Source organism: Lynx canadensis, chromosome C2, assembly GCF_007474595.2.
Source record: "Lynx canadensis isolate LIC74 chromosome C2, mLynCan4.pri.v2, whole genome shotgun sequence".
Lineage (NCBI taxonomy): Eukaryota > Metazoa > Chordata > Mammalia > Carnivora > Felidae > Lynx > Lynx canadensis.
The window spans coordinates 128,140,178-128,167,623 of record NC_044311.2 but is presented as its reverse complement, the minus strand read 5'-3'; the positions used below and the strand labels follow the sequence as shown (position 1 = coordinate 128,167,623).

Sequence of the window (27,446 nt, the reverse complement as noted above, 5' to 3'; positions counted from 1 at the left end):
CAATGATTTTTCCCTCTCCTCTCTCTTATCACTTCCAAAAAGCAGCTGAATTCCTTTTTTATTTGTCAGATATTGAAGTCCTGCTCAAAGTTTATTACTCTAGAACAGTTTATCAGTATTCTTCTTTTTTCAGTCAAAATATTTTTGTGAATTTGGAGGGTGAGGGGCATTTTCCCTTCTTTCACTCACTTTGTTAACCATTGGTGACATAATTCACTTCTCAGTTTCCCCTGATTATGTTATTTCCATGCTTCCAGTCTGGAATAGGTCAAGGAGTAAGAACACACAGTCTTCCAATTGGGACAAGGGATTAAAAAAATTCCTAAACAGCAGTTTTCAGATATTGCTCCGTTAACTACTCAGGAAAGTCCTTCCATATGCCAGCGTCTATAGAAAACTCATGTTCCTAAAGAAGTCTTATGGCACATACTTTATTCCTTAATAAGCAAATAATAGATCTTCCAGAACAATGTATTTGAAGGGAGTAAGAGATTATGAACACTTTTATTAATATTGTTTTAGGAAAGATAAATATCATCTCTCAAATTATGTCCTAGCCCCTGGGTGGTATGTATATAAATATGCTCTAATGTTGTTGTTGTGTTGTTTGTCAATAAAGGTTTCATTTTTTTCCTCTGCAATTATTTCTAATGACCTATAATATTGTCTTATACAATACAAATTGGAATTTTATGATGAATTTTTAACTATTGGGAATGGTTATTTCTGTAGATATCAGCCCACCAGCACAAGGAGTGGACCATAGACAAGTACAGAAAGAACTGGGAGATGTCATTGTCCGTCTCCATACTCCAGTTGTGTTGACTCCCACCACTGTTCAAGTCACGTGGACGGTAAGTTTCAAAGGCAGTGTTAATGGCACTTTCTTTTATTCCTTTGAGAAAACAAATCAAACAAGGAAAATGAGAATCAACACACAAATAGTAACAGAAGCCCTCATCATTTAAATCAAGGTGGAATCAATGGCAAAAAAGAAAAATATTCAATAGAATGGAAGAGTAAGATAGTTTGTAATAGAACTATGATGTGTTTCATCTTATTTTTTAAAAGCTTTACTGAGATATAATTAACCTATCAGAGTTAGGGTGTGCAGCTCTGTTTTCACTCTATTTACAGAATTGTGCAATCATCCTCAAAATCTGACTTTAGGACATTACATCATCTGAAAATAGAAAGAACTCTGTGTTCGTTGGGAGTGCCTCCTCCATTCCCCCTGCTTTAGCCCTTTGCAAGCACCGATCTACTCTCTGCCTCTGTAGATGTGCCTGTTCCTCTCATATGAATGAAATCAGGCAATGTGTAGTCTTTTGTGTCCTGCTTCTTTCACTCAGTGTCAGGTTTTCCAGGTTCAAACATGTTGTAATATATGTATCAGTACTTTGTTCCTTTTTATTACTGGATAGCATTCCATCACACAGATACATCACATACTCTGTTTATTCATCGCCTGATGCACCTTTCAGTTGTTTCCATTTGGGGCTACTATGAACGAGGGGGCCATAAACATTTGAGTACATGTTGACATATGTTTCCATTTCTCTCATGTGTTTTAATTTCTCTTGGTATCTACCTAGGAATTGCTGAGTAAAATGATAACTCTGTAACATTTGGATCAACTGCCAAAATGTTTTCACAAGTGGTTATACCATTTTGTTTTCACCAGCAATGCTTGGAAGTTCGTTTCTTCCACATCCTCACCAATTTCTCTCACAACTTCCTCAACACTTGTTATCTTCTATCTTATTATAACCATTCTAGTAGGTGTAAGTGGAATATCTTTGTGGTTTTGACTTGCATTTCTTTAATAACTAATGATGTTTTCCATCTTTTCATGTGCTTGAACATTTGTATATCTTCTTTACAGAAATGTCTGTTCAAATTCCTTGCTCATTTTTAAGTTGGGCTGTTTGTCCTTATTTTAGACTTGTGCTTGTTATATATTGGATACAAACCACTTATCAGATATATTATTTGTAAATGTTTTTTGTCCATAAATATTTTTTCTGTGGGTTGGTTTTGACTTTCTTAGTGGTGTCATTTGAAGCACAAAAATTTTTAATTTGACCGAGTTACTTTCTGAATTTAAATAAATCATCTCTAAATTCTTTTAGCCGAATCTCAAGTAGCAGCACCAAAACATGAATATGATTTTAATAATTGAACATATATAGTAAGAAAGTAATGGATTTTAAGAAGCAAGTTGATATGTTAGTATAAGTTAGGAATATTCAATTCCATCATTGTTAAATGCCAACCTACCCACTGTTATATAAAATGCAAAATGTTTTGATCACTTGGTAGCCACTAGAGTAAAAACAACAAATAGCGTAAAAATAGCCACATTAGTCATATTAGAGAATACTAACATTTGTGTATATGTGTTTGTATCTATGTATGTGTCTGTGTTTTGAGAAGAGCCAGATAATGTTCTTCCCTGTGCATAACATAGTTAGTGCCGACGTCTTATTTATATCTACGATTTCTCTATTATAACCTCTAAAAATCCATAATATATCAGGATGTTAGAAGACCACAACTTCTTTAAGCCCTCTATGTCTGTGATAGATCTTGTGTATTGTATAAGTAATGGACATTTGAGTTACAGATACTTACAAAATGTTTACTTTAATTTTCATATTAACTGGGAGACTATAATTTTGTCACTATCATTGCTCTTTTGTTGTAGTAAAAGAATGACTAAGTAAGAAGAAATTGGATTTTCACCATCCGCTTTTAGAGTCCATGTTTCCTTAGGGAAATAACCATTTATCAACTCCATCAAAAAGGGAGCTGAGAAAGGAAAACTGGCTATTTTTCATCAGTTCTTAATTATATTTGAAGTATAAAATAACATTAAAGAGAATTATTCCAGTGTCCCCTCAGTAATAAATCCATTGAACAAATCCAACCCAACAAACATTTTTTGTGGGCCAATTTTATACTAGGTCTGGTGGAGAACTATCAAAAAAACACAAATCTACTTGAGAAAAACATGGAAATTCTTAATGACAATAGACAGGGATAAGAGCCATAACAGGCATATATGTACCCTATAGAGAGGTTTCAATCAAAGAAGAAGTGATTAACTCTATCTTCAGGCACCAGAAAAGGCATCACCACTTATTTTCAACTATATGGGGAAATATGAAGGCATTATCATATTAGAACAGGAAAACCCAAAATAACATTTAAGGCTGGTTAGTGTACTTCTATAACTTTATAAAAGGAAGCCAATGTATTCAGGTTGAACAATATTCCCAATATCCCACACCTGTAAAAATAGGATTAGAATTTATTTACTTTAAATATACTTTAGTGTGTGTGTGTGTGTGTGTGTGTGTGTGTGTTTTACTTTAAAGATAAACTGTAGACCAATATATATTCAGAAGGCCTACCTTTTAATGGTGGAATTGATTTGGCATTAGGTCCTAGATGGGGACATTCTGTTACTTCTTAAGCCAGATCACATGATCAAAATTTTGGCCTATGAGTACAAAAGTGGATAACACTTCAACAACAATAAAACTAAGTATATAATAATTATTTAAGACTACATTGTTTCTGATTCCATTTTTAACATTATTTTGCATAGACTTATCCTGTTTTCTGTGTATAATGATTTCTGTTCTTCTACTCCCATGGAAGGAACATAATGACCTCATCATTTTTCCAGTGGCACAGGAAGGGTAGTATCTGACATGCCTCTTCCATCTCTCTGTAACTTTGGCCAAATATAAAACTAGAAAGCCAAGCAAATAGTTGTATTTTTAAAGCAGATTTTTCTTCAATCTCAATTGAAAAAGTCTCAGCTCTGTGGGGAGTTTTGAAAGGACTTCTTTTAAGCTGCTTCTAAATGTGGAAATTATTTGAGTAAGAATCAAAGTCATTATTTTTATGAAGTTAATCACTTTAAAAGTCACTGAGTTTAAAAGAATAAATCAAATTAGATCAAAATTGCAGGTCTGTAGTCTGGGAGTTCTTCCAGGAGAGGAACCTTGTCATATTCATCTCTGTGTCCCACGAAGCTTGTCATTATTAGTTTCCATATCTTTCTCTCTCATGAGTTTGGCTTCTGTGAGTCTGGAGTCCATGTTTTTCATTTTTGTGAAATGATGCAGAGCATCTATTACAGAATGCCCTTTCAATTACTGTCTGTTGAATGATCAGATCAGTTGTTTTAATACATTTTTATTTTTGTTTTAAAAAAGAAAGTGTTGGGGCGCCTGGGTGGCGCAGTCGGTTAAGCGTCCGACTTCAGCCAGGTCACGATCTCGCGGTCCGTGAGTTCGAGCCCCGCGTCAGGCTCTGGGCTGATGGCTCGGAGCCTGGAGCCTGTTTCCGATTCTGTGTCTCCCTCTCTCTCTGCCCCTCCCCCGTTCATGCTCTGTCTCTCTCTGTCCCAAAAATAAATAAACGTTGAAAAAAAAAATAAAAAAAAAAAAAGTGTTCAGTTGTATCACAGGGTATTGTTCCCCACGAATCAGTAGTTACACATGAGGTAAGTGTGTATCTGAGAGGTAACTTAAGTGAAATAAAGTCAGAATGGGGGAGGGGTCAGTTGCTAAAGAAATTATAGCCAAATGTTTTACTTCCATGTCATATTTTCAACTGCTAAATGTATACGTTCTTTAAATTATTACACTGGGTGGATCCTGAGAAACTTAACAGAAGACCATGGGGGAGGGGAAGGGGAAAAAAATTAGAAAGGGAGAGAGCCAAACCATAAGAGACTCTTAAAAACTGCGAATGAACTGAGGGTTGATGGGGGGTGGGAGGGAGGGGGGGTGGGTGATGGGCATTGAGGAAGGCACCTGTTGGGATGAGCACTGGGTGTTGTATGGAAACCAATTTGACAATAAATTTCATGTTAAAAAATAAATAAATAAAAATAAATAAATTATTACACTGTTAGTATCTGAATTACAGATGTGATATTAGAGAAGAGAAATATATCCCCCAACCCATGTATTTAGATTTGGAGGCCAGCTGACGTGGTTTACCAAGGCTAATCTTGAAGTAACAGTAGTTAGTAATGGGTGCTTTCTAAAGATGACTGCTCTTATAATGAGGGTAGGCAAAAATTGTAAGAAAATGAATGTTTCACAAAGAAAATAGCAATAAATCTCTTATTTCATAAACAGTTATTCGTGTGTGTGTGTGTGTGTGTGTGTGTGTGTGTCTGTCTGTCTGTCTGTCTGTCTGTCTTGTTTTTGTTCAAGGACAAAAAGAACCACAGATCCTTTGCCCTTTAAACATCACAGCTACTGAAATTGAAAGTGTGCATTGGCAAACTAGAATTTCAGATCTCAGCTTAATCCAGATCAGCCACTTAGCAGGCTTAGCTCACCAAAGAAAATTCACTTTGAATTTTCAATTGAGATGGATTTTTTTTTTAAATTGAAAAGATGGTGGTAAGCATCTCACTTAAACATTTATGGGCATGCTGATTTGAGGGTCACATATGGACGTTTTTTTGTCTTTACCATATCCCTAACTTAACAAGGGTGCTCTGTCATTGTGCATGCCTACAACTTACAAAATTCTTTAACTTATGATAGCATTTAATTGTATCTGGACCCATGTAATATGAATATTATTTGAGCAAATTAAGAAAACTGAGGCTCAACTGGGTGTTGCATGTAAGTGATGAATCACGGGAATCTACTCCCAAAACCAAGAGCACACTATATGCACTGTATGTTAGCTAACTTGACAATAAGTTATATAAAAAAAAATAAATAAAACAATAGTTATCTCTAAAAAAAAAAAAAAGAAAAGAAAAGAAAACTGAAGCTTAGAAAATTTAAAAGGCTGAACTGTAGCTCATTTGGGACCTTATGATTGGAAGATGGAAACTTGCTTCATCCTTTGACTTTTTCCTGAAGACAATGCTTTTTTATTCCTATTTCAGAAAATACAAATTTTTAAAATTCTGTAAACCCATGATTTTGTGGCCGGACTCTGATTATCATCAACTGTAAAGAAAATCCTCCTTCTTATAAACAGAATTTTAATAAAATCAGTGACAAGCATATGGTTTAACTTGAAAATGACCACCTGTCAAAATGTGCTCTAAAAGTCAGTGGTACAGAACACATATCCAATACAAATCCCACCTAGTTTTTTAAAGGTAATGTTCGGCATCTTCATTTCTGCTTCCACCTGTAACAACAAATTTTCTTCTGAAAAGAATATTGCAACTGCACAAAACCAAGTTAAACTATTCAGTTATTAAGCAGGCCATGAGAATATACTGGTTAAACGCAATGTACACTGAAGTGAGCAAGGCGATGCTGTGTAGTAAACATTAGCTTCATAAAGTCCCTAAAACACTTAATTAATGAAAACCAAACATGGATAAAACCAATTTACCCTGATTTACACACTCTCTTCATCTGGAAACAGCTGCTTAATGTTCTTCCTAAAAACACAGCTTGCTTCTTTCAGTATTAACAAGCTATTATTGTGAGTTATGTCTTTCTTTCAGTATATAAATTCACTTAAAGCGAATGCAGAGAAGTTTATAAAATGCCAGCTTAATGTTGTTTTAACATATGCTGCAAGGAATTTTTGAACATTGACAGTTTTGATTAAAGACATCTCTCTTTGGCTCTCATCAATTTAACTTTTGCTTTTGAGTTGCCTTGTTTGTAGTGTCAGAAGAACTTCTGCGCTTCAAAAATTATGCCTGTTGGTACAAACACCAAGCATGGATAAAGATTCAAAGATCATGAGCTTTGGCATCAGAGCTGGGATAACTTTTCTTGACATAATCTCATATGAGTATAGCACTAATTCCAGAAAGTCTTTGAGGGTTAGATGGAGGTGGATGAAGGAAGTTGTTAAGACTTAGCTAGACATAGAAACACATATGTTCAGCCCACCAGCTTCATGGATTCTCTAGCTTGGACGTTCTAAATATAGAAAAATGCCCCTTTGTTCCACTATATTTTGATTGAGGTTCTGTGTTTTAAAATTTTCTGCTTTCACTTAAAGATAATTGTTAAATGCAGCAACTAAAAAATAAATGTTAGATGTTAATACATAAGGGAATACCTTTTATTCATGTGTTAATAGTTGGATGAAGTTTTTAAAAAGTTGAAATAACCATTTTCTTCCTCATCTTCTCTATTTCTTCTCTCTCAACTTTCCTGAAATGAGGTCCTTCCATCTCTTCTCCATTAAGTTTTATACTTTATTTGACAGTGAAATATGTCAAGTTAAAGGCTTCTTAGAATATGGCTATTAAACTATAATCTATGGAAAATTAATTGAAGAAGGTGCTGTGATAGTTATTTTTAAATCAAGCAATTCTTACAAAAAATGTCATTAAAAATATTTAAAAAGCTAAAAATCCTCTTCTCCCTGAAAATGAAACAATGGTGAAACTCCAATAGAGATTGTTTAATAAATGTATAAGGAGAACATGTTTTATTTGTAGGTTCCATTTTTTATGTATTCAGTGTTCATGTAATTATTATGAGTGAACAATAGAGCTTCTTCAAATTTTTATTTGGTATGAGTTTTCAGAGTCAAAATTTCAGATTTTCATTCAAAACAGCTGCTTATTTGTACTTTTAAGTGAATGAAAGGATCAAGAAAGTTATCAAATTGTGCCAATAGTGGGTCTATTCAAGGAGCTAGAAACTGGTAAATTAATTAAAGTCTTTCATTTAATAATTTGCTAGTGGGTAGGAGTTTTTCATATGCCTTTTTAAAGTTTGTTTATTTATTTTGAGAGAGAGAGAGATAGAGAGGGAATGAAAACAGAAGAGGGGCAGAGAGAAAGAGAGGGGATCAATCAAGATTCCACACTTGTCAGCACAGAGCTCTATGCAGGGCTCAATCCCACAAACTGTGAGATCATGACCTGAGCCTAAATTGAGAGTCAGTCACTCAACTGACTGAGCCACTCAGATGCCCCTTTATATTCCTTTAAAACAGATGCTCTAGCTTCACAATTCCCAGTCTTCTCATATACTTCCTCCAGCCATAGGAATGTTTGTTTGCTTGTTGTTTTAGAGAGAAAGAGAGAGAGCATGTGCATGAGCAGGCAGAGGGAGAGAGAGAGAGAGAGAGAGAGAGAGAGAGAGAGAGAATCTTAGGCAGGCGCCACACTTAGCATGGAGTCTGATGCAGCATTCGAACCCACGCCCCTGGAGTCATATCCTGACCTCAAATGAAGAGTTGGATGCTAAACCTACTGAGCCACCCAGCCAACCCACCATGGAAATTTTATACATGCTGTTTCTACACTTCTTCCTCTGGAATAATTGATCCTACTTTCCTTGCAGATCCCAGCACTTGCTCTTTTTCAGGGAAATGCTTTCTCCCCTTCCTGATTCTGTCAACTTCTTCTCTACTCCAGGTTTTCCTAGCTCCTTGTCCATCTCATTCACAGCATTTTTTTTATGTGTATTAGTTATAAATGTAGTTTGACCAGTAACTTGATTAGTAGGAGTTCAAGAAAGGTTTTGAGTGAGTAAAGACGTTAGTGAATGGACAAAAGATTAGAATGGAAATTCCTGAGAAGCAGCACATTACATATCCATTCATAAAAATGGGAACTGTTGAATATAGGAAGAGGATGGACAGATGAGAAATGAAGCTAGACAAATCAGCAGGTCTGGGCTTTATCAGACCTTTGTGCTACTTTAAGGAATTTGAATTAACTAAGTAGATATCTTAGATACTATGGAGTAGTTTAAACAGGAGAGAGAGTTGTTCCACTCTTCATTTTGGGAATAATAACGTGAGGGCCATGTGAATTCAGAACTGGAATTGGATACAAGAAGCAGGAAGATAAATTACCAAGCAGTGGTGTCACCCAGATGAGAGAGTTGAAGACTGAAATAGGTACAAGAGAAATGAGGATGGGTTCATTGTCATATCTAAAATGTTTCCATTTGGTTTTATGCTGTGTTTTTCAGGTTGATCGCCAGCCCCAGTTTATTCAAGGCTATCGAGTGATGTATCGTCAGACTTCAGGCCTGCAGGCTACATCAGCATGGCAGAATTTAGATGCCAAAGTCCCAACCGAGAGAAGCGCTGTCTTAGTCAACCTGAAAAAGGGGGTGACTTACGAAATTAAAGTTCGACCATATTTTAATGAGTTCCAGGGAATGGATAGTGAATCTAAAATAGTTCGTACTACTGAAGAAGGTCAGTTTTCAGATTTCTAACAAAAGGCAAACTTAAAACATAACGAAGCCAATTTCTGTTGAAGTTCTAATTTATCACCTACCTTAGAAGAATATCAAGAGAGGATATAAAAAGTGAATTCAGGAAGTGTCATTTTCTCCTTTTTCTGAGAATCCCACAGAATCTGAGAGATTTTTAAAAATGGCATTTAAGTAATGTGAATTTTTCTTCAGTAAACATTTACTCCAAAGTTTGTCAGTACAATGGAATTTGATTATGATATTGTCCCGTATTATTTTTCTTAATATGGATTGAGCTCATTTGGCTTCATTAAGGGACAGGCTACTGGAAACTCAAGAACACAGGCTATTCATTGTCTTTTTTTTCTGACGTACCAGAGCATTACATTGTTTTTTTATTGTTTGTTTGTATGTTCTGTTTTGTTTTGTTTTTTATAAGCCTCCTTCCCTGTGGGCTCTGCCAGTCTGACTCCTAATTTCTCATTCAGAAGGCCACTTGCATGTTTGCAATAGCATTCTTATTAGTGACTTTCCCTCCCCCTCCCCCATTTAGAAATTGTCTTGCACACAGATACTTTAAAGTCAATCTGTGATGGACGTGAAATTAACGTGGTTTTGAATCAGTAATTTACCAGTTTCCCCTTCACTAAACGAGAGGCTTATAATATATGGTACTATCAGAGTACAAAAAGTCGGATGCCAAGTACAATAACCCCCTCCTTTTCTGCTTTTCTACTAATTTTATGTGCACAGCTCTGTAAAAAAGCCATTGTTTATAAATCCATATGAGAACAACTTAAGAAAATGTATGTAGGTTGCTTATGCTAATGTAGATGTTCATGTTTGACAAAAGAGCTGTTAAGTTATACATACCTTCTAATCAGCATCCCAGTGAAAATGTTATGTTCACATTGGTTTACAATGTGATACACTGACATGGGCCGTAGTACTTATCTTAAAGATACCATTAATCTACTTGTACGATATGTAAAGAAAAAATTCCTAAAAATTAATAATATCTTCATCCACCGTTAAAATTTACTTTATATTGAAAATATGTAGTACTCCTGAGTGCCGTGGGAGAATTTGATACAGAATGCTATAGTTGAAGCCTACTTCCTTCCACAAATGAATCTCACCATAGTGAGACTTTTCCTCTCGACTAGACATTTGGCACCATTCGGTATGCGTTCATTTCCAACGCATGTGGCCTTCGGAAGGTAAAAAACGGGAACTCAGCTGGGTTGCATGTGGGAATGACAAGCAGTGTTTTGGGCTCTTCCACATCTGTAGAAAGAAGCTGAGCCCTGGAATAACTGACCTGTCAGGAGAGCGGGAATGATGTTCTCTCTAAGCAGGCAGCAAGGCAAATGAGAAAGCAGTTTTCAAAAGTGTTATTTTTCAATGCACCACAACACTGGTGAACACGTGGTTGGATTTATATCATTGTGCCCTATGTTGGAGCAATGTTATCATATAGAGGAATAATAAAGAGTGGTATCGTGCTACCATGTCTGTGTATATCCAATATCTTGATGCAAATATGGTCATACCTCAGTGACAAATTTACTAAACGTGGGAGACTTTATCAATAGGCTTTTAAAATATCTTTTACCGTTCAATTGTACATATGTTCAAAGGATTAAACTCTAGAGTTATGAAAGCATTGATCCTTTTACACAGAAATCCTTTAATGCCACAAAATTCTTTGATTTTTGTTTCAACTGGTATTTCATTTTATTTTTCCTACTCAGAGATTTACTGAAAATTGATAAAATTCCTGTAAATCAGTATTTTTCAGCTCTCAGATAGACTGGAGAGCAGATGCTGCAGTCTAAAATCAGAAATTTTTTTCTCACTCATCTTTTCTCAGTATGATTATAATTAGTTATAGGAGAAACCATAAAGAATGAGAAGTATAGGAAATTAAAACCTATCCATTTCACATCTGACCCAACATGAACTGTTTTCATTTATAACTTCAGAAAGTCTTGCCCATCTATATAAGTTTTAAATCTTACATTATGAGACTATGTATATGTTAATTATTTTTCCCAATATGAAAAAAAGTATATTTTCTTATATTGGTGAAATTTATTGCTGTGTTTCTAATTTTATTTATTAAACACAAAATAAAACAAAACAAAAAGACTGTCATTAATGACACCATTCAGAGAAAACATTTGATGACAATTTGAGGAATGCATCCTCTCAGAATACTTTTCAAAGGGGTGTTTTGTTTTGTTTTGTTTTGTTTTGTTTTTTTCCAGAAAGAGAGCCTATTGGAGTCAAAGAACCAAAGTTCTATAGCCGGACATCCCTGGGTTCAAATTCTGCCTTGGTGTTTGACTTAGACAGCTCTCTTCTTAGTACTCTCTTCTTTCCTTTTCTGTAAAACTGAGATAAGAGTTGTTTTTGCTTCTTGAGGTTAGTGTGATAATTAAATATGACACTTAGCTCAGCGCTGGGCATACAGAAAACACTCATTAGAATGTAAGTTGTTAAATTTATTATTGAGCACATATTAACACAGCTGTTGTATTTGCTTTAAATCTATCCATTATATTAAAAGGACATTAAAAAAAAACTGTCACTGTTGAATAATACATGCAAATTCAGAACTACTGGAAACCAGACCTCATGCTACTTATCCTCATATTCTATAAGCAGTATTAATGCACATCAAGACTTACAGTTTGTGTTTATTCTAATTACTTCCTCTGCAGCCCCAAGTGCCCCTCCACAATCTGTCACTGTGCTGACAGTTGGAAGCCACAATAGCACAAGTATTAGTGTTTCCTGGGATCCTCCTCCTCCAGACCATCAGAATGGAATTATCCAAGAATACAAGGTAGGGCCTGAGTGAAGAAGAAAGGCTCACAGAGAAGCTTCTCAAAGAAGTCTCAGTGTCACATACGTGAAGCATGTCTCCAAAGGCTCTCTGATTGAGTCTGGGTGTAACGTAATTTTTATATTGTTTTATGACAGGTAAAGAAACAAATGCATAAGGAGTTAGAAACGAACCCCAAGACACAGATAACACAAACTCACTTGGACTAGTAAACCATAACAGTGGAGTGTTTGGTTTTTGGTCTTTGGTTTTTTTAGTATGGCATGATTTCAGAACCTCAAAGATTTAGAGAGATTGGGTTCAAGAGTGGGTAGTGAAACTCTCCTTCCAGAAACTTCCTGTATCATTGTTATTAACTTTCTTTGTAATGGACCTTAGCAGGGATATGTTTAAACTGTGGTCTCATAAAAAGATGCTTCCAAGGTTTAGAAAGTTGGAGGCGGAGGCTCCTGATAAATTTGTTGCTGTTTAGAAACAGTATACATCCATTGTCTTTTTGCCATCGTTTGATGTTTAAGAGACAGAAGAAGTCTAACTTTGAGAAATAAAATTTTGATTAGCTGTGATGTGATTAGAACACATACAACAGTAAAACACCTCATTAAACCTTATAAAAATTCAAAACTAAGATTTTTGCTATTAATAGTTATTTATGGAATTTTGAAAATTAACATGCTAGATAGATCTATTAGAATAGAAAACTAGACACCCCACCTCACCCCAAAAGTTTATAGCTGTTATGTAAAATGAAGCTGAATAATTGCACTGAAATCATTGCAGATTGAATTCTGTTATTTCTAATAAAAAATAATATATTCAAAATAGAATTTTCCTAAGTTAAAGGTTAACTTACTGGAACAAGCAATGTACAGAAGCACTTACTCTAAAATTATTCCCATCACTTTATAAAGAAACATGTGTGTGAAATATAAGTTTTACAATAGCATAATTATAATTATAAATATATATATGACGTTTTACAAGGATTAGAGCACATCGTTTTAACAGCAAAGTATGATCATACTTGTGCGTGCATGCGTGCATGTGCGCGCGCGTGTGTGTGTGTGTGTGTGTGTTTTAATGAAGTTAAGATTATACTTTTGTATTATCTGGAACTAAATTTTAGTAAAATTCCATTTACTTAAATACTGATTTTGATTATAACATGATATATTTTGTCCTAAATTGTAACCTTTCTCACTCATATGAGATTGCCTTATTTTGGTAACAAAGTGTATATTTTGGTGAGGCCTAAATATTCCTACATTAGTAATTTAGATATCATTGTGCAAATAAAAGAAATATACAGTTTACAAGAATTATTTTAAATAAAAAGTCAGGAATTTGCCCATTTCAGGAACAAACTGTGTGTGTTCCCAATTATGTGTCTATATGTAGATTATGAAATACTGTGTGTTACGAATACAAATATATGTTCACAGTGTAATTCTTTTTGTAATGCATTTGACAGTAACAAATCCCCATATCTCAGAAAAAAAGTATGCCTTAAAATGTGATTCTTACTTGTGGTAAAAGCCTAGGTTCTCTCACATCAGTGTTTAAAGACTTTTGACCACTTTGTTCTCATGCATGTGTATGTGTGTGTGTACATATGTTTTGATCAATATTAAGATTTATTACTGTCGATGTAAATACTGGCTTTAATTTCATCTCAGTCAATACTTATAACTTAGGTCAATTAATCTTGTTAACTACTTCTGGGTAAGTTAATATTTTCTTAAATAAAATATAAATTACTTAGATGTGTGCCTATATACCTTGGATATTACAACTCATAATCACTGTATTTTAATAGATTATATGCATAATAAATCTTGATAAATAAATTAAGCAGAGGAGTTTATGTGTTTTAATCCATACCCAAATGTTGTGTATAACCAAAGACCACTTTACAGAAGTGTTAAAAGAATCATTGTGTGATGAGCGTTCAGTGTTGATTATAAGGTATAAAGGAACATGGCATAGTTTTAGCTTCCCTTATTGTTCTTCCTTTTTTTATTATTGTTCTTCCTTTAATACACACACACACACACACACACACACACAAAAACACGCATACACATATATAAATAAACTGCAAAATTAGGCTCTCGAAAATGTCATTTACAAATATTTCTATAAGCCTAGAGAATAGATTGTTTACTACTAAAAAATATTTCATCAACTTAACAGAAAGGATAATTTTATATTCTTTTGTTATTCGCTTTACATTTTTATAGATCTGGTGTCTGGGGAATGAAACGCGATTCCATATCAACAAAACTGTGGATGCAGCCATTCGATCTGTCATAATTGGTGGATTATTCCCAGGTATTCAATACCGGGTAGAGGTTGCAGCTAGTACCAGTGCAGGGATTGGAGTAAAAAGTGAACCGCAGCCGATAATAATTGGTAAGTACCAGTGTGTGTAGGTTTTTTTAACCTATATCCTAAGAGTGGATATGCAGCAATGATTGAGAGGGTCCCCTCATCACATAGGCAAATAGGCTGACTCACTAGGGCTTCTTGAAGAAATCATTAGCAATTTCTTGTGCTCTTAAGATTCCCACAAACTTCTTTAAATTATTAGCACTAAGTCTTTAAATGCTGAAAGTTAATTTGAAAATAATTTTCAGTCAGTAATTTCATGAATAATTTTGATGCCATTGAAATATAATAGGAAATGAGGCAGTTACTGAAAAAAATGCATTATATTTCAAACCTGCATACTTCCTTTTAGCCAGGAAAATATCAAAATTTAACCAGAAACATGCCAGAAGAAACTTTTTAATCGGAGGATATTATCCTGAAGAAGAAATCCCTATTTTTTTTTAAGTTTACTTATTTATTTTGAGAAAGAGAGAGTGAGAGAGCTGAAGAGGGCAGAGAGAGAGGGAGATAGAGAATCCCAAGCAGGCTCTTCCCTGTAAGGGCAGAGCTCCATGCAGGGTTCAAACCAACAAACCCTAAGATCATGACCTGAGCCGAAATCAAGAGTCACACACTTGACCTACCGAGCCACCCAGGTGCCCCAAGAAGAAATGCCTATCAAATCTACTATCATCATTACAGAACATTTTTCCCTAGTAGCATTGTGTTTGCCTGTTCTTGAAATATATCTAAGTGGGATCAGGCAAAATATAATAATATGTGTCTAACTTTCACTAAACAATGTGTTTTGAGATTTACCCAGGTTTGCAATTCATATGTGTTATTTCTGAGCAGTATTCAGTCTGGTGAATGTATCATATTTTGTTTCTCTGCTTTTCTCCTGAGAGAGTGAATATTCTTGTGTAAGTCTTTTTGAGGACATACGTTTTTATTTCCTTTAGAGAAACATTTAGAAGTGGCATTTCTGGGTAATAGGATTGACATAGTGTATAAAAACCTGCAAACACTTTCTCATATTGTTGTATAATTTTATACTCTCATTAACAAAGAATATGACTTTCACTTTTTGTACATCTATATTATTTGAAGTTGCCAGTCCATAATTTTAGTTATTCTAATGAGTTTAAAAGACTACCTCACTGTCGTTTAAACGTCAATATTCTTTGATAGCTTGTGATGTTGAACAATTTTACATGTGTTTATTGGCCATTTGCATATTTTCTTATGTAAAATTTCCAAATCTCTGCCTTTTTAAAATTGTATTGCTTGTCTTTTGTTACTGGGTAGAAGAAGTTATATTCTGAGTACAGATCTTTGTCATATATTTGTATTGCAAATATTTTCTCCTGGTCTATGCATTTATTTTCTTAATAGTGTCTTTTGATCAGCAAATTTTTAAATTTTAGTGAACAACAATTTACCACATTTTTCTTTTATGTGTAGTGCTTTCTAAGAAATTGTGTCTTACCTACAGATACCAAAGACATTTTCTTATATTTTCTTCTAGCAGCTTTATAATTTTAGCTCTTAAAATTATGTCTATAATTCATCTTAAAGTAATTGCATGTGGTTTGAGGTTTGAGGCTTATTTATTTTAATAAGTATATCATCCCATGGTTTATTAAACTTTCCCTATAAGTATGTTTGTAAAATTTCCTTTTCTAACTGTTCTAAATTATATATAAAGTTAATTTTATATATTGCCCTTTTATCTTTTGACCTTACTCACTTCACTTATTTATTTTAATAGTTGTGACATATTTTTCTGAGTGTATTCAAGTAATATTCTATCTCTTTTCTTATTTGTTTTAATATGGTAAATTCTATTGTATTGTTTTAAAGGTGAATAAATCTTGCACTTGTTTCTGGGTTAAATCCCACATGGTCAAAATATGTTTTTTGTAGATACTACTGGATCTAATTGCTAACATCTGGTAAAAAAAAAAAAATTTGCATCCATGTTCATGAGGGATATTGATCAATAGATTTATTTTCTTCTAATGTCTTTGTCAGGTTTTAGAATCAGAGTATTTAGCTTTATAAAAGGGATTGGGAAGTATTCCTTTCTCTACTATAGTCTGTAAGAGTTTTTGTAGGCCTTTTAATTATTTTTCCTTAAATACTTTGTCGAAATCAGTGATAATATCTGTGCCTAGAGGTTTTTTTTTTGTGGATTCTATTTATATTTATGAATTTACATTTATTTAGAATTTTATTAGTCCTGTATTGGTTGTGATAAATGGACATTTGGTTTTGAATTTGTCTAATGCATCTAAGTTGTTGAATTTATAATCATATGCTTATTTGCACTACCTCTTTATTTATAATACACTCAATTGTGATGATTGCAGGATGTGTGGTAATGTCATCTCTTTTATGCTTAAATGATGAGAATTTGTGTTCTCTTTTTTTTCCTCCATTTTTTTTTTTGCTCCCTCCCCTTCAATTTCAAGCTGTCTTGATATGGATTTATCAATGTTATTAATCTTTTCAAAGTAGAAACTTTTGACTTTGCTATTTTCTTTCTGATTAATTTCTGCTCTTTTTTCTTCTACTTACTTTTATGTTGCTTCTTAAGATGGATATTTATATCAATGATTTGGACCTTTCTTCTTTTCTAATATGGATATATAAAGTTATACATTTCTTGCTAAACACATGTTCAGCTGAATCTTACACATTTTGAGGTGTTATGTTTCCATTTATCACAATGTTGAAAATACTTTTCACTTCCCCAAAGGACTTTTTTTACTTTGTAGAGGTTATTTGGAAGCATATCATTATATTTCCAAATGTTTTGGGATTTTTCAGATAGGTTTTTCTTTATGATTTATAATTTAATTCCAATGAGTTCAGGGAATGTATATTGTATGAATTTAGCCTTTAAATATGGAGACTTATTTTATGGCCCAGCATTTGGTCTTAATGAATGTTCCTTGTGCACTTGAAAAGTATGTATATATTTCTGTTCTACAGTGGAATGTTCTATAAATGTCATGTCAGATTAGTTGGTAGTATTATTTAGGTTGTTACTGATTTTCTACCTATTGATTCTTTCAATCAATAAGAAAGGAGTCTGGAAATTTATTGTAATTAAAGATTTGGGTATTTCTCATTTCCATCTATACGTTTTTGTTTTTTACTACTCCTTTTAAGTGAATACATTTTAGGGTTGTTATATCTTATTAATGAACTTACCCTTTATCACAATGGAATGCCCCACTTTATAAGCCAGTAAGATCTTTTTCCTGAAATTTAGTTTGTCTTATATTAGTATAGCTATACTAATAGGTAATTATCTTGTAAGTGTTATATAGCTATAGCTATACTAATAGCTAATTATCTTATAAGTGTTTGTATGGCTTGTGTTGTTTCCATCCTTTTACAGAGAAACTGTACATTTCTGTTATTTAAACTGCATGTTAACTCTTTTTTAAATTCAATATGACAGTCTTGGGGCACCTGGCTAGCTTAGTTGGTTAAGCATCTGACTTCAGGTCAGGTCATGATCTCATAGTTGGTGAGTTAGAGCCCTGCATCAGGCTCTGTGCTGACAGCTAAGAGCCGGAATACTGCTTCAGATTCTGTGTCTCCCTCTCTCTTTGCCCCTCCCCTGCTCATGTGCTCGTTCTCTCTCTCTCAAAAATGAACATTTAAAAAGTTTTTAAAAATATGACAATCTTTTAATTGGAATGCTTATACCATTATCTTTAATGTAATCAGTGATGTGTTTTGGCTTAGAATTACCATCTTGCTATTTGTTTTCTATCTAACTCTATTCCTGTTTCCTAAGTTCCCAATTTCATTTGGATGAATTAAATAATTCTCTATATTATAGTTTATATCCACTATTTTTTTAATAATGGTTACTCTAGGATTTGCCTATAAGGATCTTAAAAAATATAATTCCATTTTCCTTGCTCTCAATATTTTTCTATTGTTAAAATTTTACTCTTATACATATAATAAACACCAATATACAAACTAAGGTATTACTTTTTGCTTGACTTTAAATCATTAATTCTCTTTTAAGTAAATTAAAACTAAGGAAAGTATTTTATGTTACTCATTTTTTTTCAGATATTTTGTTCCATAAATTCAATTTCCTTAATGTCCCTGAATTCCTCTATTTCTTTAACTTAGCCACATTTGACCAAAAGCTATGAAAATAATATGATCTCCCTTGTTTATTTCCCTTTTTTCACAATGCTTCCCTTTTGTTTTACATATTTGCTTAGTTTTCTACTTATTTATGGTGAGATTACATGTCCCATACCTGTTATTTCTTTATGGGCAGAAATGAAAATATCCAGTGAATTATTAATTTTATATAATACACTTTTGTGTTCTACTATTTCCATTGTTTTTCTTTTACATTTTCATCCCTCATAATTCGTTTATAATGACTCTATTAATGTAAGTCCATGAACATATTGTAATAGCCATTTTAATGTCCTTGTCTCCTAATTTCAACACGTGTATCATCTTATGGTCTGTTTCTATTGATTACCTTTTCTCTTGACCTTTGGTCATTTTTTTCCTGTTGTTTGTGCCTCTTTCTTTCTTTCTTTCTTTCTTTCTTTCTTTCTTTCTTTCTTTTGCTGTTGTTTTGCTTGTTTTTGCGTGTTTAGTATTTTTTTACTGTATACTAGATATTGCAGATGCATACCATAAAATTTTGTGATCTTCTAAAGAAAGTTGGGTTTTGTTCTAAAGTAAGTTATGTTACTGGCTGATCATCTTGATCTTGTGGTGGTTTGGATTTTACATTTGTTAGTATAGGGCTGTTTATATTTGACCTTATTCTCAAGCAAAATCTCAACATGATCTTTTCTTCTAAATCATGGCTCTCAAGATGGTTCAGTGAAAAACCTAATATGTTTATCTGTTTTCCCAACTTGATGAAATTTGAGGTTTGAACACAATCTTTGCAGTGGACATCTGTTGAAAGTCTGTTTAGCCTTTTCAGCTTTCTAGCTTTTGATTTTCATGAGATGTTTGGAATCTTCATTCTTCATGCAACTAAGGGTTAACCTTAGGATTCTGCGGGGGTTGGGGGAGGGGAAGAGTGTCGATTGGGGATTTGGGAATATCATTTTCCTGTGGCTCTTTCACATGGCTTCCCAGTGAGATTTTTCAGTCATTCTGTCATTTCAGAACACTATCCTCTGACACCTCAGACCAGTACAATTGAGGATTGCAACTTGGGTCCTAGCTGCCCAGCACTGTAGGGATTGAAATCTTCAAGGGGAAAAGAAAGCCTCAAAAGTACAGATTTCCCCTAGAGTTCTCTGCTTTCAAGGGACAAATCCTTTTAGTTCTTTCTGCTTTCATTTGGTTATTAGTATCTTTAATTCTTAAAAAAATACTCTTCCTAGAGTTTACATATTTTAAGAATATTTGCTGAGAGTTTGTACAGTGGAATGTCTCAGGGAGCACCAGAGTGGTTCAGTTGGTTAAGTGTCTGACTTTAGCTGAGGTTATGATCTCATAGGCTGTGAGTTCAAGCCCTTCATTGGACTCTCTGCTGTCAGCATAAAGCCCACTTCAAATCCTCTGTCCTTCCTCTCTCTGTCCCTCCCTTGCTCTCTCTCTCACTCTCTCTCTCTCTCTCCCTGTTTGAAAAATAACGTTAAAAAAAAGAATATGCCAGTTCCATTGATTTCTGTTTGTTTTATTTTTGAAATGATACACACAGAGCACACTGCCAATTTCTGGAAAATTGTTTCTTATTACAAAGTATTTATTGAATATGAAGAGATTTAACATTCAGTCATATTGTTGATTTTTTATATCCTCCAAGTTTTTGTTCTTTTATATATTAAAAGAATTAAAGAGAAAAGTTATAGTATTAACTTTCCTTTAAATTGCCTTCCCTTTCTTAATTAGTCATACAGACTGAATTAATTTCTTAACCTGAGGGGAACCTATAGTCTTGCCCTTCTGAGATTTTCTAAAATAAATTGGAATAAGAGAAAAATACAGGTACACCCAAAAGGATTTAACTGACATATATGTGTGTGTGTGTGTGTGTATACATATATATAATGCATGTATGCATATATATATATATATATGCAATTAATTTTTCCCTGAAAAAATGTTTATGAAATATCTTTAAAAAGCATTGTTTTCTATGAGAAACAGATAAGTAAACAAAGCTTTAAGGCATTTCTCCTCTCTCATGCATATATGAAATGTAATATGTCTAATTCAAAGATTATCAAGTATCTATATTTTTATTTCCTGTTTTTTCTATTACCTTTATTAATAAGTAAAATTCTCAAGCAAGGGAAGGTTTTTTTTTTCTTTTTTGTAGGACTACTTGTGTTGTTCCCCATATTTGGGGCATTTATTATACTTGGAAGCAAGTACAACATTACAAGAATACCATTTAACTAAGCTCATGTGATGTCAATTAAGAATTTTAACAATTGTATAGTAATTTTATTTTATTTTATTTTATTTTTAATATATGAAATTTATTGTCAAATTGGTTTCCATAAAACACCCAGTGCTCATCCCAAAAGATGCCCTCTTCAATGCTCATCACCTACCCTCCCCTCTCTCCCACCCCCCATCAACCCTCAGTTTGTTCTCAGTTTTTAAGTCTCTTATGCTTTGGCTGTCTCCCACCCTAACCTCTTTTTTTTTTTTTTCCTTCCCCTCCCCCATGGGTTTCTGTTAAATTTCTCAGGATCCAATTTGTATAGTAATTTTAAAAAAAGAAAGCTAATTTAGAGTATTTTAAATCAAAAATAAAATTTTCTTAAATTTCTATCATTTTAAAAGGACTGTGTTCAAATGTATAGCTAGTACCTTTTGGGTTATTTTACTGTATCATATAACTGTTTCCAAATTTTCTATGAATAAAAACATGTAATAAACACTATTTCTATCTTCTGTTCAAGCAGCTAGAATATGCAATATTCAAGCTATAATCAAATAGAATTGAAAATAAATACATGCACTCACACATAAAAACACATGCATGCACACACACGCACAATTCAATGCAGAAAAGGCTATTTGTCCTCAAGAGATTTATTTCTTTTTAATATCTACTGTTGTAGGGAAGAAGCCTTTAATTGTTTCTTTAATTACTCCAGCACGTCTACCTTAACATCTTGTCTGATAACCTTATCTACACAACTGTTATTCCTTAGTTGAAAAGTGATTTAGGATGGCTAATCTCTTTTTCTGTTTCAATCTGTGCTTTCTCTATTTTCTAGTCAGTACTAGAAACAGCACTCAAAGGGACTCAAGCTCTACCACACTTCCACTTTGCTTTAATTAAATCATGTGTTGGCATTTGATGTAATTTATGGCTGATAACTTTAGATTTGTCTCATACCAGACTATGCACAGTTTCATCTATTTCTTCTCAGTTTAGTTTTCATTCCAGAAAGTTCCATTAAGGGAATATTAAAATATTGTATAAAGATAATAAATAGCCTTACACAAGTTTAAAGGCAATATTGTTCTTTTGTCTGTATTTTCCACTGGTAAGATGACTTTTACCTCAAAGTGTCTGTAGTTCTGTACTGTTGCATTTACAGACACAGAAATGCAACCACATATATTTACATATGTAAGCATCAAAGAGTATGCCATATAACAAATTTACTTTGACTTAAAATTTTCAAGCAATCTTGTTTAATAATATATCTATTGTTTCTTTAATCATTTGGCCATTTAATGCTTACCTTATATAGTTGGTAATAATATGTGGAACAGCTGCAAACTTTCACAGTAATAGGTACAATCGAATCTGATGTGTCTAATTAATTTTTAGTCCAACAAATTAGTTTTGTTCTTCATTACTCTCCAATGGGAGAAAGACATTACATTTCATTATATTTTTTGTCTGCAAGAACAATGGAGCATTACAGGTCACATGCATCCCTTGTCTATACTCTAATTAGTCCAACTGACAACATTTTTCAAAAATACCAGAAGCATAGGAAATAGTAATAAACCTTGGGTAACATATATCACACTACACCAAATATGATATTTTATGGACCTTTTACACAAATGAAGGACACATTTTCTTTTCTCTTTGTTCTGTAAGGTGTTTGTTTTCTTTTTAGTAACTATTAGTAGTTAGAAAAATCGCCAGATATGTGTATGTCTCATATTGAAAATATGAGCTCAGTTTAAATACATTTTTTAAAATGTTTATAATTGAAAGAGGGCAAGTGAGCAGGGGAGAGGCAGAGAGCCTAATGCAGGGCTTGAACTCATGAACCATGAGATTATGACCTGAGCTGAAGTCAGATGCTTAACCAATTGAGCCACCCAGGTGCCCCTTTAAATACATTTTAAACTAAGTTTATATGTATAATAATGAAGGGCAAATAGGTTGGAAAAATTAACCAGGTTTATTACATAAGTGAATCTGGTTTTCACATCTAGAATTTAACACAAAAGACATTTCAGAAATAGAATATAAGTATGCATAACAAAAATACTAGCAGCTGTAAGAAACAAGCCTATGTACTGATTGGCTTAAAAAAATAAAGGTTGTTTGTTTTTTCTTATTCATAGCCCTGTCTAGTATGGAGTAGCAGAATGGGTGGGGCTTCTACTCCACAGTTATTCAGGGAATTTCAATCCTTCCAGTCACTAGCTGTGCCATCTTTGAGCGGGGTCAGAATCCTCCAAAGATCCGCTCTTTCTATTTAACATTAGGAAGGAAAGAGAATGTCAAGTATTGTTACAGTAGTGTCTGGGTCAGATCTGGAAGTAGTATGCATAACTTGCGCCCCTGCTGTATTGGCCAATAACTCAGTCACTTTGTTTCACTTCAACTACAAGTGAGTCTGGGAAATGTAGGTTAATTTCTGACCTGAAAGAAAGAAGAAACTAGTAAACAAGTCATCTGTGGTTTTCCAGATCTCACATCTGGACAATATACAACTTACATCCCTGAAGTTATGTGAGTGGTTCTTAAAGTAACCTGTACCTATACCTGGGCCCTAATTTTGAATCAACAAACTACTGCGTTCCTATCAGCCTCTTTACATACATTATCTTAAATAACACTCCCAAATATTTGAAACAGGACTGTTGCCAACTAGCAGAAACAGGTACTTGAAAAGATTAAGTGACCTACATGAGGTTATTGCTTACTTAAGCTAGTAAGTGGCAGGGATGATATTCAAACAGAAAACTTCAAAGACTGTGTTCTTTCTAATATATTGTAGTGCCATGATAACTAAAACAATGAACATCTTTGGATGTAATATGTTGAAATTAGCCACTTATATTTCGATTTCAATTTCTTTTAAAAAGCCTTTGATTAGTAATTAATAAGATATGATGTTGACATTACAAATAATTTCACATCAGTGTGTAAATTTCTTAATCTCTTATATAAACACCTAACCTAAATCTTTGCTCTTAAGTGATACTATGATTCCATGAGTTTTTAACTATTTTAAAATGTGGATTAAGATTTTAATTATCTCTGAGAGGTCTAAATTCTCAAAAACATGAGTATTTCTAGAATAATAGTCCAGATTTAAATGTTTATTTTAGTGGGTCATCTAGGTGGCTCAGTTGGTTAAGCGTCTGATTTGATTTCAGATCAGGTCCCGAATCTTATAGTTCCTGAGATCAATCCCCATGTTGGGCTGTATGCTGACAGCACAGAGCCTGCTTGGGATTCTCTCTCTCCCTCCCTCTCTCTCTGGCCATCTCCTGCTTGCTCTCTATCTCTCTCTCAAAATAAATAAATTAATTTTAAAAAGTAAATGTTTACTTTAGTAACATAGACCTTAGAATTAATTTTAAAGTTGTCTTTTTAATTAAATCTACAAGTGGATTTTCAAATTAGTTTAGTTTTAAAGGAATATGTGAGATTTATCTTTTTGTGACATTTTAATTATAGACACTAATCTCTATGAAAATATACTTCTATAATTGTCATTGTTTTATATAGTAGTTTTAATACATTCCAAAAAAATTAAAGGCTGTTTGATCAAAATAAATTCCCTGTTAGAATATTAAGGATAATATTAAGTTACCTATTTTTAAATCTTGAACACTTCAACTTAGGCAGTGCTATAGAGGAAAGACAATTTATAAATACCCTGTGAATGTTGTAGTTGCTTTTTAAAATTTTATTTTAGCAAGACTATATTAAAATATGCTTTATTTGGCTGAAGAAACGTTGCTGTTATTTTGCCCACTAGCACTTGCATTAGTACTTATTTATAAGGCAATAAATCAAGAAGCAGTTCTGAATCTATTCATAGTAACCCTAAGCATAAGGGAGCAATGTTCTTAATCACATTTTAAACTCATAACTTGATTCTTCTTCTGAAACGTATAATATACGCTTATCAATAATTTTGACAGGCTCAGGGCACAATTATTACCTGCCTTCATAGGAATTTTCTAATTTTCTCTGCCTTTGGTACACCATGTAGGTATTCCTGTGTTTACTTTCATAATAATGTTTACTAAAACTATTATTTCTTCCACAGGGGGACGTAATGAAGTTGTCATTACTGAAAACAATAACAGCATAACTGAACAAATCACTGATGTTGTGAAGCAACCAGCCTTTATAGCTGGTATTGGTGGTGCCTGCTGGGTAATCTTGATGGGTTTTAGCATCTGGTTGTATTGGCGAAGAAAGAAGAGAAAGGGACTCAGTAATTATGCTGGTAAGAGATGGTTTCTAGCTAAGAAAACCTCTTATCTTTAGGAATGTAATGAAATGAAAGAGAAGGAATGGAATTGAATAACGAATGAGTGAATGAACGAATGAATGAATAGATGTTTTGGGCTTGTTTTAAACACCTGCTCTGTAAAATGCAATTATAAACAACGTGCTTTAATGCATCTCTTTTCACCATATTACGTTATAAACATAAGGCAAGCTTTTTGCTTGTATCTCCAATGAAGTGCAACAAGAATGCACATGGATATGTGTAACCATTTTTTTCTCAAGTAGTTCTTCAAAACAGTCACTCACAAGCACAGCACACACACACACACACACACACACACACACACACACACACACACAGACTGCATGCTATGCAGCCATTATTTGAGAAGTGGATTTAGGCAAGAGCATTACTAACATGTTCAGTAAGAACAAAAATATTTAAAATATAGCTTTTAGTATTTCAAGACGCAGATTACAATAGGACATGTCCCAGATGGCAAATAAAAATAAGCAAAAAAAATCTCATCACAATTAATAAGACTGATGAGGCATGAATTAAATGACTTAATAATCACTTAAAGAGGGTGTCTATTTCAAGGTAACCAATCATCATTTTAGAAGGAAGAAAAAGGAGAAGGAAAAGAAGCAGCAGAAGAAAAAGAAGATCCTAGATATTCTATTTGCAAAAATGTTTTCTTTTTAGAGTCTGAAACAGAATTTCAAGGAGTCAAAAATTGTGACCTTCAAAACATTTCTGAGGCAGAGGAGATAGGGGAGGGGTGGAATTATCAAGTCAGTGATTAGAAGAGTGAACTCAGTAATGAAGCTATGGTTAATAATTATTTTTAATTTTTTTTTCAACTTTTTTGTTTATTTATTTTTGGGACAGAGAGAGACAGAGCATGAACGGGGGAGGGGCAGAGAGAGAGGGAGACAGAATCGGAAACAGGCTCCAGGCTCTGAGCCATCAGCCCAGAGCCCGACGCGGGGCTCGAACTCACGGACCGCGAGATCGTGACCTGGCTGAAGTCGGACGCTTAACCGACTGTGCCACCCAGGCGCCCCGGTTAATAATTATTTTAATTGCAATTCATTTTAAGCATTTCCTCTAACAACAATCATAAAAATAAGTTGTCTCACAATATTTCACACTTTCTAGAATTTAGAAGGGAATAATTTTTGTTTAACATCATCCTACAAACATTTTAGAATTTTTTGACACATTTTATTCAGTCTTCTATTTCTAGTTTTAATTTTAAGTTTAAATGTTTATAAATGTCTTAATAACTGATTTTGACAGAAACTTCATAGTTTATTAAGCTTATATGCTACTGTAGTTTGTAGGCTTCTAAGCCACTGATAATGTCTAAATACTGCAAAATGGAAGGGATAGGACCCACTTGGCTGTCTTACTGGTTATTTAACAGTATTTAAATATGATGATTTGATTCTAATGTTATGGCTTATATCTGTGTCTTATGAAAATAAAGCTTATTATTTACTGGTTAGAATATGTTTCAAAGACTAGAGAAAGCAGTATAGTGTATCCATTGAAAAGGGGATTCCAAACTTTGTGACTTGCAATCATTCTCCCATTCTCATATTCCATTGGTCACTGATGGTTTCTCCCTTGTGTTTTATCATTCTGAGTGCTATCTCACCACATCAGGGAGGCATTCTTCCCAGCAAGGAATACTAGGTAATAACTGCCAAGTGTCAGAGTCTTGAACATTTGTGATATTTAATGTACTTCTTGTTCTGCAGTCCAGTCCTCTACTTTCACTCCTTGTAGGTATTGTCCATCAACCCATCTATTTAATCAATCACCATGTTACAGTTCATCCCTGTGATGCACGTACAAATCATCTAAATCATAGGGAAGAACTGACTTAATTCATGGACTAGTTTATGTTTATCCCTTTGCTTGACCTAAGTGAAAATAATAAAAGATTGACCGTGCTAGTTTCACTGCAAAGTTCTAAGATACCCACATTCGAGGCATTGCATTTTTATCCCCCACATTCATTCCCTCACTCCTTACAAATAACATAGCTCTCTTAACTTTTAGGTTTGTGCTTTTAGTAAAATTATATCAGACTTCCTTGTTCTTCTTTTTCTTCTCCCTTTTATTTTTTTAAACGTCAGTTCTTTTTAAAACCTATGCATTTAATTTGAAAATATCTGTTGGTTTTTGAGCTTGACAAGAATAGTACAGTTCCTATTATCATTTCTCATTGTGATTGATATCCATCTGCTTGTAGAGGAACTGCTAACTCAGAAGGTGCTATGCCCTTCAAATATCTTGGAATAAGGCCAAGCCAGAGAGCAGCCTTTCAAA

General features: G+C 33.7%; 1 protein-coding gene across 11 annotated transcripts in view; it reads left to right on the top strand.

Moving 5' to 3' along the window:
- ROBO2 (roundabout guidance receptor 2) overlaps positions 1 to 27,446 on the top strand; it is a 604,834-nt gene that overhangs the window by 510,892 nt on the left and 66,496 nt on the right. For all 11 annotated transcript variants that reach the window (XM_032594777.1, XM_032594772.1, XM_032594775.1 and 8 more), the window contains 5 exons: positions 733 to 854; positions 8,952 to 9,183; positions 11,909 to 12,033; positions 14,274 to 14,445; positions 24,918 to 25,100. In XM_032594777.1, coding sequence (XP_032450668.1) covers positions 733 to 854; positions 8,952 to 9,183; positions 11,909 to 12,033; positions 14,274 to 14,445; positions 24,918 to 25,100 — 834 coding nt within the window. The remainder of the gene's footprint in view (positions 1 to 732; positions 855 to 8,951; positions 9,184 to 11,908; positions 12,034 to 14,273; positions 14,446 to 24,917; positions 25,101 to 27,446) is intronic.